The 15,257-nt window shown below is 40.6% G+C and overlaps 2 protein-coding genes across 3 annotated transcripts in view; one reads left to right on the top strand and one right to left on the bottom strand.

Annotated features, from left to right (window-relative positions):
* LOC121378986 (small G protein signaling modulator 3-like) overlaps positions 1–933 on the bottom strand; it is a 47,423-nt gene extending 46,490 nt beyond the window's left edge. For both annotated transcript variants that reach the window (XM_041507415.1, XM_041507414.1), the window contains exon 1: positions 788–933. In XM_041507415.1, the coding sequence (XP_041363349.1) occupies positions 788–854 (67 nt within the window). In that variant the 5' untranslated portion in view covers positions 855–933. The remainder of the gene's footprint in view (positions 1–787) is intronic.
* A 300-nt stretch (positions 934–1,233) lies between these two features.
* On the top strand, positions 1,234–15,257 carry LOC121380005 (methyltransferase-like protein 22). The gene is made up of 11 exons (XM_041508711.1): positions 1,234–1,281; positions 2,748–2,861; positions 4,055–4,096; positions 4,582–4,686; positions 5,118–5,158; positions 5,873–6,017; positions 6,235–6,366; positions 7,045–7,134; positions 7,788–7,884; positions 8,278–8,446; positions 13,861–15,257. Exons 2-11 carry the CDS (start codon positions 2,756–2,758, stop codon positions 13,903–13,905), a joined length of 972 nt encoding a protein of 323 aa, XP_041364645.1. The 5' UTR covers positions 1,234–1,281; positions 2,748–2,755; the 3' UTR covers positions 13,906–15,257.

The following is a 15,257-nucleotide window of genomic DNA, read 5'->3' as shown; positions in this document are numbered from 1 at the left end:
ATTTCATTATTATAACTATTTATGTATATATGTGTTCTGTTGGTTTTTTGCATACATATGTGTGTTTAATGTAATAAATGTGAGAATTTGGTAAATGATGTCTTTTGCGTTATTTCTATAGTACAATACTTCTAGAAACGCATCCGACACTACGATATGCGTGTACGACATGCACAATTGTCATTCTTAATGGTGACCATATAGTTAGTGGTATCTATCAGTATAATACTACGACATGGCCAACTATCATACTATCACACGGGGCCGAGTTGTCCCCCGGGCCGAGTTGCCTGGTCCCCTACTCGGGCTACCCCTCAATGTATTGACATAGGCCTAATGAGGAAACCTCACCCTAAATCTTTGACCCTAAATTAAACATTGACCTTAAATCTAACCCTAAAGTTACTATCTCATGAATATTAATTTTAAATGAGTAAACTAAAAAAAAGAAAAAAAAAAAAAGAAGGTAAAACTGTGTCTGTCGTTTGTGATGTCCACAAAAAATATGAAAATTACCTCCCTTGTTCAGAAAATAAAATGTTATTTTTATTAGATTCCCTTAAAAAATGCATACAAAGTATTAAGACATATTTTTAATAGTAAATACATAAGCATAACTGACAAGTTACACTGTCTTACAACATGCTATTACGATTACATATAGCACATGACAGGAAAACAATAAATGTGATGTGGCAAATCTTGGCCTTGCATCGTTATTTTTCTCTGGACTGGTATGTTTACGTCTTGTAAATTATTATAAAATGTAATCGTGTTTTCATCTTACCAGTTGTCACTTTGCTACTGTATCCATCAGATGAATGTGAGCCAAACACTGCTTTCGCTAATTCCATGTTGGTGGAATTATAAAATATTTTTGAAGCGCATCGCACATAAACCTATCTACATATGTCACTTTTTTCCCCTCCTTACATTTACCCCATTGACGTATATATGCAAATTTACCCAAGGCGTATTAATATATGGTATTAGGTCACTAGATTAATACATGGTACTAATTTCGTTAATATATTTTTAAAAGAGATAAACTAAATAGTCACTCAATAAGTTGAAAAAATAAATGAGTATGAATTGCTTAACAGTGTCAAATAGTATGCATAAAATGAGGATTATATTTTGTGTAGCGCAGGCGCAACGGTACTGAGAAGCCATTCATTTTGTAAGGAGTGCGTAGGTGTTATCTCGTCCACTGGCTCCACCTGCCTGACCAGGGTCATCGTACCAGGTCGCAGTGGAAGGGGTCCCTCTGTAAACAATTCAGTATTTAAATGATTAAATAGCTCAATTAAAAAATTGTAACAGTTAAGACAGTATACCGCATTAGCCGTAGGAGCCAGAGGAGGGCTATCCCCTAGCCCGAGTACTCTGACTGTAAGAGATTTATCATCTTTAAATTTATGTTCAAATGTCCGTCTAGCTCTCTTACAGTCAGAGAACTCGGGCTAGCTATCCCCCAACTGTGAAGGTGGGGGATCAGCACATTGGCTATGTTTTTGCCCCCACCCCCACTTTTTAAAGACAAAACATTTGTCGAGTTAATTAAGTTACATAACGGCAGTGTATACATATATAATCGGTCCTCATTAGTCAAGCCTCAATAACCATATACGGGGCTGGATTTAGCTCAGTCGTTTGAGTGCTCGCTTAAGGTGCTTGCGTCGCAGGATCAAACCACCTCAGAGGAACCATTCAACAGATTTTTTCCCCTTCGCATTCTTGTCTGGGGAAAGTGCATAAAAGATCCCTTGGTGCATTAAGAAAAATGTATCAGTTTTTCTCTGATGACTATGTGTCAGAATTACAAAATGTTTCACATCCGATGATTATAATTAGTTTGTTTAAAGTTTGTTTTGTTTAACGACACCACTAGAGCACATTGATTTATTAATCATCGGCTGTTGGATGTGAAACATGATCATTTTTGAAACATTCATAGAAGAATCCCCACTACATTTTTTCATTAGTACCAAGGGATCTTTTATATGCACCATCACACAGACAGTGTGGCCTTTGATATACCAGTTTTGGTGCACTGGCTGAACGAGAAATAGTCCAATGGGCCCACCGACGGGTGTGCTCTTTATAACTGGGCTATGTCCCACCCCTCCAATGATTATAATTAATCAATGGGGGTGGGATGTAGCCCAGTGGTAAAGCGTGCGGTCGGTCCGGGATCAACCCCTTGCAGTGGGCCCATTTGGCCAATTCTCATTTAAGCCAGTGCACCATGACTGGTATATTAAAGACCACGGTATGTGCTATCCTGTCTGTGGGATGGTGCTATAAAAGATCCCTTGCTACTAATAAAAAAATGTAGCAGGTTTCCTCTTAAGTCTATATGTAAAAATTACCTAATGTTTGACATCCATTAGTCCTGTGGTACAGCATTCGCCTGATGCATGGTTGGTCTAGAATGGATCCCTGTCGGTGAGCCCATTGGGCTATTTCTCATTTGGTGTTGAGGTAATAAAGTGGTCACCTGATGCGTGGTTGGTCTAGGATCAATCCGTCACTGGACCCACCAGGCTATTTCTTGTTCTAGCCAGATAATATATACTATCCCATCTGTGTGATGGTGCATATAAAATATCCCTTGTTACTAACATTGGAAAAATGTAAGACTCTATGTCAAAATTTCTAAATAGCCAATGATTAATAAATCAATATGCTCTAGTGGTGTTGTTAAACAAAACAAACTTTAACTCATTTGGTGTTGTTATTTACAGAGCTCTGCATGGACCAAGATGAAGATACCCAGGAAGTGCTATCTGATGTACATGTGCACATGACACACACTGTCATAACACACACCTACAGCGATACTACCAACACTGTTGCAGGTCTATTCATACCATAGCATAGTGATTTTCAAGACCATAACTAGTGTGTATTGGGGTAGTTCAAGTACTGTGCCATTCAAGAGTTAGAGGGATATGTGGGACAGTTATAATTGTTCTCTACTCTATAATTAAAATGCATGATTTTTGCTCACCAGAGGATACAAAATTTCTGCAATAATTCTAAAGTTTGACGTTACATACCGTAACATTGATCATCACATTGTAACAGAATGCATGTACAAAAATAATAAATTGAAATTCAAAGTAAATTTGGAAGATCATGACATCATACTGCCATTTAGATATTATTAATGCAACATCTTGGAAAAGGTTTTGAGATGAGACCACCGAAGTGTTTTTATTTCTATGAATTATACTGATAAACAAACAAAAACCTTTCCTGATAATTCCCCACAAAATACATGTAGCCAGAGCCGCTTTTTCCTAGTAACATGTAGCATGTGCTTCAGGGGTTCCTGTGGTGATGTGTACATTTACTTTCCCCAGGTAATTTTCCCCCTCTCTCCGAGGCTGTTGCAAAATATAAATCCTGGGAAGGGGACCTGCAGCTATTTGTGCTGCAGGCCCCGCGGATCCTTAGATTGGCTCAGCATATAGCTGAATGCGATTCAAATAAAATTATTTGTTATAAAACCCTCCAGAATAACCCTTATAATTAATTTCGAAAGTGGCAAATTTTACAATTCATATACCAGAAAACTGCATTTTATGTACATGTAATTAACAGAACATCTGACATGTTTCAAGTCATCTTTAGAAATAAAACAAAAATTGAAAGCTCTGGTGCAAAACAGTCCTTAAAATAATTAAAAACTTAGAAAAAGTGTTTTGGAAATAACCAAATTATAAAAACATTGATCAGTATATAAAAAAAATAACAATAAAAGATGACAAATGATTAAAAACTAAAATGCAGGTATTAACTTTCCATCAAAATGTACAGGTTCAGTATTGAACATTAAAGTCTTCCAAAGCTTTTATTGGCCTGTATTTTGATCCATATGAATGGATGTGGCAATTAGTCTATGTATATATTCTCTGAGCTCTATCAGATATATATTGCAGGGGTACCAATATCACAAAGGTACCACCAGGAGTAGCAATTGAATGTTAATTCACTGTCAAAATATATATACATTATGTATTCAAAACATTCCTAATTCTGTTTTCAGTTTCACGATTTTACCTTAAAGACAAGACATTAAATGAAAAGGGTATGTTTGCCTATACATTTTCTTTTAGAATACGAGTAAGCTACGAACTATAATATTTTATGCCTTTTTTTTATTCAGTCCTTTCTCACATTAATAAGTGGTGATAAATCAATGGTTATCTCAAACTAAGATGGCCACATATTGTCTAATCAGGAAAGGATGTAAAGACTGCTCTGTGATCTTATTTGACACCATCTGGCTGGAACAAGAAATAGCCCAAAGAGGATCGATCCCAGACAAACCACACATTAGGCGATTGCTATACCACTGGGGTACATCACACCATCCACTCGTCCACCTAACAATTTTATTTATCCATCCATTCATCAACCAATTTATCCAATTATTTATCCATCCATCCACTTACAATTTATTCATCATCCATCCTATCCATCTATCTGTCCATCCTTCCATCCAACTATCCATCTATCCATTCATACATCACATTTGTTCATTCAGCTGAAGAGTCCAGCTTTCTGTTTCAGGTAACAATGTAAACAGATTACAAAGTGCTCACATTGAAGTCGATGACGATGGAGATCTGGATGTTACCAGGAAACCCAGTGAGGATGTTGTAGCTATTACTATTGGTAAGTATCTTAGTGTGACACACAAAATAGATCTGGTGCACACACCACCATAATTTAAATGAATGAATCACAATTTATTAGTCATGTATATGTACTTCAGTGTAACATGCAAAACAAACCTGGAGCACATATAACCATAATTTATATGAAGAATTGCAATTTTTTAAAGTCAATCTAAATTGGAAAATTAAACCATGATTTTTAATATTTATGCGTTTTTTTTATCCTGTTTAAAGCTACTGGTTGGTTTCATTGTTTTGGATATCATGTGACAGATGACAAGTGGCAGCATTAGTGTGTTACAGCATTTGATTTTCTAACACATTTGTGATTTTCATTAATGTTTTTATTAAAGTTTGTGTTATTTACTCTTACATTAAGAACAAGAAATAGAAAACACTGATTTTAATATTTAAATCTTTATTTTACAGAGCATGCTTTGCAAACTAAGCTTGAGGATGTTGGAAAACAGGTAAATAAATTAACAAATACAGAGTTTATTGACACTGTCAAATATAATATGTATTTATTCCTAATATAAATGTTCTAGAATTACCATTTGCTAATATAGATACCTATTTATAAGATGTGCAGGTTTTTAAAGATTAGTCCCATAAGTGATTTGCTTTTGTCTTAATACTGGGAATATGACAATGATTACCTTTTGCTATAAAACTAAATGTGTCTTTATTTTCCCCAGTGTTGGTCAACTGAACTTTTCTGCACCGTAGTTATCTGCCCCTACCTTTTTTACAAATTCTGTGACCGGCCTCGGTGGTGTCATGGTTAAGCCATCGAACATAAGGCTGGTAGGTACAGGGTTTGCAGCTCGGTACCGGCTCCCACCCAGAGTGAATTTTAACAACTCGATGGGTAAGTGTAAGACCACTATACCCTCTTCTCTCTCACTAACAATTAACAATTAACCCACTGTCCTGAACAGACAGCCCAGATAGCTGAGGTGTGTGCCCAGGACAGCGTGCTTGAACCTTAATTGGAGATCAGCATGAAAACAAGTTGAATTGAAATGAACAAATTATTATGTGTTTTTACTGCACTTGTTTTCTGTGTGAAAATAATTTTGTTAAAAGTATTCCAATCACACTTGTGTTTTCATGCTTAAAATTGTTCTGATGAAACTATTAATTGCTTTATTGTAACATATTCTCTTTATGTGTGGTTTTAGGTTTGGCAAGGGTGCCTTCTGCTGGCAGATTTTATAATTCACAACCAATCAGATTTCAGCAATGCCACCATCCTTGACCTTGGAGCTGGAGTTGGCTTAACCAGCATCATTGCAGGGATGTTTGCAAGAAAAGTGTTTTTGACAGGTTTCTATTGATTACTTCTTTTTTTAGTACTAATGTAGCATTCTCAAAAGACAAAACGAAAAACAAAAATAGACAATCTGCTTTGTACATTTCTGTTTGAGGGTTTATTTCAAATTTGCTAATGAGTCTTTTGATTTGGGCATCTCTGTTTCCTGTGATGTATTTTTCTACTTGAACAATTTTTGTTTCACCTTCTGTTTTTTCATTTCACTTTTAGATGTAGGAGCAGCCATCTTGAATATGGCAGAGAAGAATGTTGCACTGAACCAGCATCTGTTTCCACATGGCAGTTCAGTTTGTGTCAGACATTTGGACTGGCAGCAAGCAAACCCATTTACTCCAACAGAAGGTAATCTGAAAGATCATTCATCATGTATGGAAGAACAAAAGTGAAGGGAGTTGGTGGAGTCTTATGTAAATTCACACAACAGATATACTCAAATCTGCTTAAAATGCCACCTTTTTTATTCTAGATCATTAAAGGGACATTTCTGAGTTTGCTGCACTTTTTAAGATGTTATCGACTAATGGAGACTTTTTAACGATTGTAATTACATATCAAATATATGTTTCTGCATAAAATGTTAGTGGCTGTATATTAAACGTGTTTTTGATCGTTCCAATATTTGTACTAGGTTAAATTTCATCTTATTTCCTAAAATATAGTTTTTTCGTACGTACAAAATTATTTGAAGACAAAACCCAGTTTGGGCTTCTTACAAATATTAAGACGACCAGAAACACATTAAAAATATACAGACACTGATATTCTAAACAAGAAAATATATTTAATATGCAAGTTTAATCGTAGAAATATTTTATTAGTCGGAAACATCTTACAATGCAGCAAACTCTGGAATGTCCCTTTAAATTGACCTGCATTAAGCTGAAACCTGTCTTAAAAGGTCATCTTTGAATGCTTCCTTTTGTTTTGTGGCTGCTTAACACATGCTTTACTAGTACCAGTATATAGTTAAATTTAAGTGACCATGTTTGATATAATACTATTGCATTGTTTTATTTTCAGATGGTCATTCGAATGACACCAGTATCTACCAATTCAAAGAAACTGACCAACCGGATCTCCTGGATGTCACCATCATGCTAGCAGCAGAAGGTTAGAGTAAGATAATTGTCATGGTTCTCACAAGCCAGTATAGATGTATTCATATAGTATCCACAGGTTAAGATATGCTTGTTTGAAAAAACCAAAGTCATTGATATACATATATGTATGTTAGAAAAGTTATTTTCTTTTGTTTAACAAACCACTAGAACACATTGATTTATTAATCTTTGGCTGTTGGATGTCAAACATTTGGTAATTTCTGACACTGACATATAAATAGTCTTAAGAGAAGGAAACCAGTGCCCTTTTTTTATTAGTAGCGAAAGATCTTTTATATGCATCATCCCATACAGGATTTTACATATCAGTTACCACGGCCTTTAATATACCATTTGTGGTGCACTGGCTAGGACAAAAGATAGCCCAATGGGCCCACTGATGGGGATCGATCACAGACCGACCATGCATCAGGTATGCATTTTATGTTACACAACAAACTATGTTGTTAAATCCAACCAGCTGTTTCTGCAGTTCACATATTAATCTAAAATTATGTGTTTAAGTGCAGTCCCCATAACTTATACTTGTCAGAGGATATCGTACTTGATGCACAGTAATAAATGTCAGTAATGCATAAATATTATACATAATATGTAATACATATTATATCATATGGAATTTTTTTTAAATATTTTTTTTAGTTATATATGACCTGGACCTAACGGAAAGCTTTTTCAGAACAATTTTGAATCTAATGTCGACATCACCCAAAACTTTGTACATCAGTCTTGAAAAAAGGTAAAACTCCACTTTCGATACATGTTACAATGTATAGTCGATGAAGTTGGAAGGCGAAATATAGATAAGAACAGATTTTAAGTTGTGTTCCTTAACTTTTTAAAATTTAGTTCCATTTCTTAGAAACTATAAATAACAGTTAAATCATATTTGTTGTTATTGCTGCATCTGTGGACATTGTAAAGCATCTTTTAAAGAAAATAGCCCTTGTTCATTTAAAAAAATTAAAAAAGAATTTTAATATTTTCTAAAACACTGCAAGATTAATCATGAATGTTGCAATGCAAATTTTTATTAAAATCGACATTTATATGTGCCATGTTTTAAGCTATATGAAAAATAAATAATTTGTCACTTATGTTTATTATTAGTTGGTTTATTTGCATTACCTAGGATAGTGTTCACCACACATGACTTGGATGTTGCGAGCCCTGCGTATGAGCACTTCTGTGACTGTCTTGATGAGCTCGTGAAGCGCAGTGATGATCAATGTGCGTTCGAGTACAGTTGCATCCCGTGTGATTTCCCACAGTTCTTCAACTATAACAGGACAAAAGAGCTGGTAACATCATCCTATTTTTAAGATGATTGACATGATATATTTTTAATTGCAATTGCTATGAGATAAGATGTTCGTTCATGTTCAATTTATGATACCGGCATTTTTTTTTGGGGGGGGGGGGGTGTCTTTTAGCACAGGCATATGTGATGTTATATTTTTTATATTGTTCAAATAAGTCAACATACAGGAAGAAAGATGTTTTATGAAAAAACAACATAACTTGCATTTTCTTTTCACATTACCTGTCCTCAAACAAGGGCACCTCCCCCCCACGCAAGTGGTCTCGTCCGAACATCCCAACAGCCAATGGGATGGCCTAAATTCTTCTACTGCATACTGCTCTCTAGTTCCGGTCACATGACTGTAACTTCCTTCTTTTTCTCTTCGCTAAAGGGTCTGGACGTCCTTTTGCTTGGCTCTGTTTGGAGTCAAAAAAAATTATAAGACCTTTGGTTTTGTATTCGTGTTTGGGTGAAATGTTTTTCACCTTCGTTTTCGTTAGCTTTCGTTAGCTTTCGTATGTCTTTTCGCGTATTTCGCTTGACTTTCCAAGCATTTATTTACATGAAATGTTGTTTATATTGCCGGTTGTCGTGTCGGACGCCATTTGCAAAATGGCGTCTTTGTTGACCGGCTTTGTGTTTGTGTTATGGTTGGTTTTTCTTTCTTTTCACAGATTGGAAAACTGTTATATCATGTCTGATAGTGTTCAGCGTTTAGTTAGAGCGTGTTTACGCTGCAAGAAGTTCACTGCCGGCGGTGACCCTCACGACTTATGTCCGGGTTGTCGTGTGCCGTGTGGCCTCACTTCAAGATGCGACCTTTGTTCGGGACTGTCTGATGTTGAGTTCGCGACTTACTTGAAGGTGGTGTCAGCGAGGACCAAGAAAGTAGAATCTTCGCCTTCGATTGCTGACTCCATGGCGGATGTGTTACGATCTATTCTGCCGACCATGTTGAAAGAAACAATGGCGTCAATGGTGACCTTACCCAAACCGGCGGTTTTGGGGTCAGGTCCGGTTCCAGTCCCCTCTTCAGCTCCACCGATACCTAAGACTTCAGATGACAGGCCTGCAGTCTCTAAGCAGCCCCCTAAGAAGCCGGCTCATGCAGATAGACGTTCTACGGACACCAAGGCTCACCGATCTTCGGCGGGGAAGTCATCTTCGGTGCATCGGAGCCGGGACCGTAGCCGTTCCCCACGACCTGCACGGCTCCCTACGGATTCCATGGATCATCAGCGCCGACCTTCAATTGATGTGACTTCCAAGGCCTCTGAGGGTTCTCGACGGGACCGTCCACGGTCCGGTTCACCGGCGGCTTCCATTGCGGCAGATCGTTTGGCCTGTGCTCGAGTGCTCCAAGACTTTGGGGATGCAGCGCCTACAGCGGTTTCTATCACTGATGAGCCGGACTAGACGGACCATATGAGGGATTGCTTGGCGGCCGTATATGACATGTTGCCGTCCTTGCCACATCCACCAACGCCGTCCAAGAAGGGACCGACACCGATGATAGCGACTGATGTCCCTCCGGAAGGTGTGGTTATCCGTTCCTTGGCAGCCGGTACACTCATATCTGACGTGGCGACAGATTTAGACTGCACCTTTAAAGAGACAGCGTCCTTTGTCGCCTTTCTGTCTTGGACTCAACGTATGTATCCGGTGTTTGACATGCCATTTAAAGATGGGGCTCCGTCTTTGGATGAAGATGTTCACCGTCTTGGGAAGTCGTCAACTGTGGATTTGACGGACAAACAGGTTCAAGCCATGGATACTGCCCAGAGACGTTGCTTGTTTGTGTTGTCTTACTTGGACGTTTTCCTTGCTGCGATGGCCACTCAGGCAAAAGATGCATGGTGCTACGGTCTATTTCAACAATTGGCGCAGATGCTGGCTTTCCTGATGTCTTCGGTTACCTCTATGTCATCGATGTTGATGCAGTATCGTCGCCAGGCTTATCTGAAAAAGTCAACCTTGGATTTCCAGCATAAGAAGGAGCTGTTAGCTCAACCGTGGTCCGCAACAAAGCTGTTTGCAGGCAAGGTTTCTGACGTGATATTTCGATGTTGGAATCCACGAAACGGAAGTCTACGTTTACTGCACAACCACCATTTAAGCGCTGGAGAGGGTCCTTTCGAGGTCAACCTTCTTGACGGTTTCCTGACAGCCGACCATCCGTTCCTCCCGCTCGGACTCAGGGGAAACCTGGCCGACGTTGACTCCAGCCAACCAATCTTGGACTGCTCAGATTGTATCGACCTACGCTCGCCCCTGATTTTGAACCATAACAATGATTCGGGTTTGACGCTTCCGGTGTGCAACACACCGATCGAAATATCCATGGTCGGAAGTCGACTTCGTCGTTATTGGCGAAACTGGGAGACACTTTGCCAAGATCCGTTTGTCATGTCGATCTTGAAGACAGGGTATCGTCTGCGATTGTCTTCCATCCCTCCATTGACCACTTCACCTCGAGAACCCGGACTCCACATCAACCTGCTAGAGTTGTTGGCAGTCTACTACGCTATTCTTCATTGGCGACAGATGTTGACAGGGGCCTCTCTCATGGTGGCCACAGACAGTACCACCGCGGCGGCTTATATCAACCGTCAGGGCGGAACCCACTCCAGCAGTCTGCTGCAGTTGACTTATCGTCTCTACAAGCTGGTCAACGAGATTCCGCTGCAACTTCGGTCTCACCATATTCCAGGAGTGTCCAATGTACTAGCCGACACACTGTCTCGACCGTCGTATCCACAGCCGACGGAATGGATGCTCCATCCCGAAGCGTTTCGATGGGTGTGCGACAAACTTTGGACACCAAACATCGATCTCTTCGCCACACGATTCAACCATCAGTTGAGGGTTTACGTGTCTCCGGTGCCAGATCCAGAAGCTCTGGATATCGACGCCTTGGCCATCAGCTGGGAACAGATGGACGCTTACGCATTTCCTCCACCAATCCTCCTTCCAAGGGTGCTTCAGAGGTTTTAGCTGTATCATTGTCGCCTGTTGCTCATTGCTCCGATGTGGCCATCCAGGTTGTGGTATCCAGATCTAATACGTCTTGCCGATCCACATCCTTTACCACTGCCAGACTGGGATCATCTGTTGCTGCATCCCACGTCAAGACTATACCATCCACGTCCGCAGTTGTTCCAACTGCACGCGTGGACTTTATCTCCAAGACTTTGAGGAAGAAAGGCTTTTCTTCACAGTCCACGGCGGCCATTTTGAAAGTGCACAGATCATCTACTACTGCGGCTTACAACGTCAGATGGCTTTGCTTTCACTGATGGTGTTTCCGGCAAAAACTAAAACCTCAGACGATCCAGATACCTCGTCTCGCTGATTTTTTGCTGTATCTGCGGACCACTTTACGATTGAAGGGGTCTACCATCCCTGTGTACGTTTCGGTCATCGCTACTGTTCGTGATGTCGCTACTGGAACGAAGTTTTCGGGTATTCCTGAGATCCATAAGATGATCAAAGGGTTTCGCCGTGAGGATCATGTACACTGGTTTCGGCCACCAAGATGGGACCTGAATCTGGTGTTACGAGCGTTATCGACCGCACCTTATGAGCCGATCGAATCCTTTTCCCTGCAAGACTTGACGCGGAAGACGGTGTTTTTATTCGGTTTTACCACGGCTGCTCGTGTCTCAGAACTCCATGCTCTTGATGTGGACTTGGTACGTTTTCACCGAGATCGTCGTGCGGTCAACTTGGGGTTACTCATGAACTTTGTTGCAAAGAATCAGTTACCAGACCAAGCGCCTCGTTAGTATGTTGTGCAGGCCCTCTCCTCTATCGTTGGTCCAGCGGACGTTGAGGACTTGGCTTTGTGCCCTGTCAGAGCCCTGCACCAGTACATCGAGAGGACCAGATCTTTTCGCCAACGTCGCAAGAGACTTTTCCTCTCCTGTAACCAGAGTCGGTTGAGGGATATCACCAAGAACACGGTGGCCACCTGGATCCGGTCTGCTATCCTGACTGCCTATCAGAAGGAAGGTTTACCTCCTCCATCTGCTACTAATCCACATGAACTCCGTGCTTTGGCGGCCACAATGTCCCTGCACTGCAACACACCCATCCAGCACATTATCACTGGTTGTTTCTGGGCTATGGACTCCATCTTCGCCAACTATTATCTGAGGGATATCTCCACAGAGGACGTTGAAGGTTTCCATCATCTGGGTCCGGTCGTTGCTGCACTGACTCTGTTGAATACAAGCCGTTGATGTCTGTCGGATTCTGGGCTGCACACCGAGATGTCCATCGAATCGACAGGTGAGGATTGCTTAGACTTTTGTTCTTTTGCACAGTTCACGCACTGGTGCCGGAACTTTTGTCTCGATAACCTTTACCCTGCACTGCATGTGGTTATTTGTTGTCGTTATTGAACTAACAGTTCTTTGGTGTACTAGACAGAAAACACTCAGGGGGCTTGTTTTGTTCAATGTTCTGATGGATGCACCTCATTACGTTGTCGCTTGTTATTACTAACACTTCAATACGTGAGGGGTTACCTAACACCTGCATCCCTGGTGGCTACATCTTCCCACCGTCAGAACCAGCATGTAATGTGGCTTCCGCCTCCTGGTACATTTGTTCTGGGAGCCGTACCTGCCACTGCTGACGGATGCCACCATTCTGGTTGTTGTTACTAACATCACCTGCATTGGTCTGTGACGGGCATCCCTAGGAGGGCTTACCAGGGTTGGCCTCATTCTTCCACTAGTTAGCCTCTTTCCAGTTTGGGCATCTACGGATCTCGACACCCACCACCATCTGTTGAATGCTGCCCTTGTTTGAGGACAGGTAATGTGAAAAGAAATGGAGAAAACTTGGAGTGTTTTCTCTTTTATAGATACATTACCTGTCCTCAAGATTTCATCCCGCCCGGGCCTCCCCGTTTCCTGTTCTCCGTGCGATGCGCTCAGGGAAAAAGAAGGAAGTTACAGTCATGTGACTGGAACTAGAGCAGTATGCAGTAGAAGAATTTAGGCCATCCCATTGGCTGTTGGGATGTTCGGACCAGACCACTTGCATGGGAGGGGGGGGGGGGGGGGGGGAGGTGCCCTTGTTTGAGGACAGGTAATGTATCTATAAAAGAGAAAACACTCCAAGTGACAAGACAAGACTTTTGTCTGAAGTCAAAACTCCAAAGCCATACAAACTGTATTGCATTTGGTTTGTCCAGTTGAGGATGGAATGTATTGGAGTGAAAGAGTGCATTAGGTTGTAGGAATGGATGCTTTCCTGTTGAAACTGGTCGTCCATAATTTAGATAGTACTCAGTGTTTATATGAATCTGATCATTATTGCGACACATTTCTTTTGTTAACACTACTTTTTAAGTACTTTCATTTGACAAGCTTAATTATTTGGGTTTGGTGGGGTTTTTTAAAGGAACTTTGGAAAATTGTGTCAAGACATGGAAAGACTGATAAATGACGCAAACATCAAAGCAACCAAATTTCATCTGATGGCACCCACCAGACTGACAATACTTGTTCAGGTTGCTGTTTACAAGATCATCTTCAATTGAATGTGCTGAAGGCCACTAAGAAATGAGCAGGGGCTAGTAGAGTCCAGTCAGCACCTAGTGACTATCAGTCTTATTAACACCCAGTGACTACTAGTGTGTTCAACACCCAATGACTACCAGTCTGCTCAACACTCAATGACTACCAGTCTGCTCAACACTCAATGACTACCAGTCTGCTCAACACTCAATGACTACCATTGTGTTCAACACCCAGTGACTACCAGTTTGTCCAACATCCAGTGACTACCAGGTTGTTCAACACTTAATGACTGCCAGTCTGTTCAACACCCAGTGACTACCAGTCTGTTCAACACCCAGTGACTACCAGTCTGTTCAACACCCAGTGACTTCCAGTCTGTCCAACACTCAATGACTACCAGTCTGTTAACACCCAGTGACTACCAGTGTGTTCAACACCCAGTGATAACCAGTCCAACATCCAGTGACTACCAGGCTGTTCAACACTCAATTACTGCCAGTGTGTTCAACACCCAGTGACTACCAGTCTGTCCAACACTCAATGACTACCAGTCTGTTAACACCCAGTGGCGACCAGTCTGTTCAAGACACTGTAACAACCAGTCCAAAATCCTGTAACTACCAGTCTGTTCAAGACACTGTAACAGCCAGTCCAAAATCCTGTAACTACCAGTCTGTTCAACACCCAGTGACTACCAGTCTGTTCAACACCCAGTGACTACCAGTCTGTTCAACACTCAATGACTACCAGGCTGTTCATCACCCAGTGACTACCAGTCTATTCAACACTCAATGACTACCAGTCTGTTAACACCCAGTGACTACCAGTGTGTTCAACACCCAGTGACTACCAGTCTGTTCAACACTCAATGACTACCAGTTTGTTAACACCCAGTGACGACCAGTGTGTTCAACACCCAGTGACGACCAGCCTGTTCAACACCCAATGACTACCAGTCTGTTCAAAACCAGAGTCCAACACTCAGTTCTAAAAAGTGCACATCCAGCTTATGGACCACAGATTATTGAGTAATGAAGTGTGAATATGTCTTCTTGTTAGTTACAAAGTGACTTTAGGTTCAGTGTTATCTTCATGAAGAAACCACTAGATTACGATTCGAAAGGCAAATATTGCACATTATTATCCCACTGATACCATATATAAGTGGATGATTTAGCACTGACAAACCAATAACTTCATCAGTACTTATTATGATGTCATCACAAATATACATCTTCTGTTTTCTTTGTTAAATTTTGAAATAAAATGTTCTTTTAA

This window comes from Gigantopelta aegis, chromosome 8, assembly GCF_016097555.1.
Source record: "Gigantopelta aegis isolate Gae_Host chromosome 8, Gae_host_genome, whole genome shotgun sequence".
Lineage (NCBI taxonomy): Eukaryota > Metazoa > Mollusca > Gastropoda > Neomphalida > Peltospiridae > Gigantopelta > Gigantopelta aegis.
This window is presented reverse-complemented; position numbering and strand designations above follow the sequence as displayed.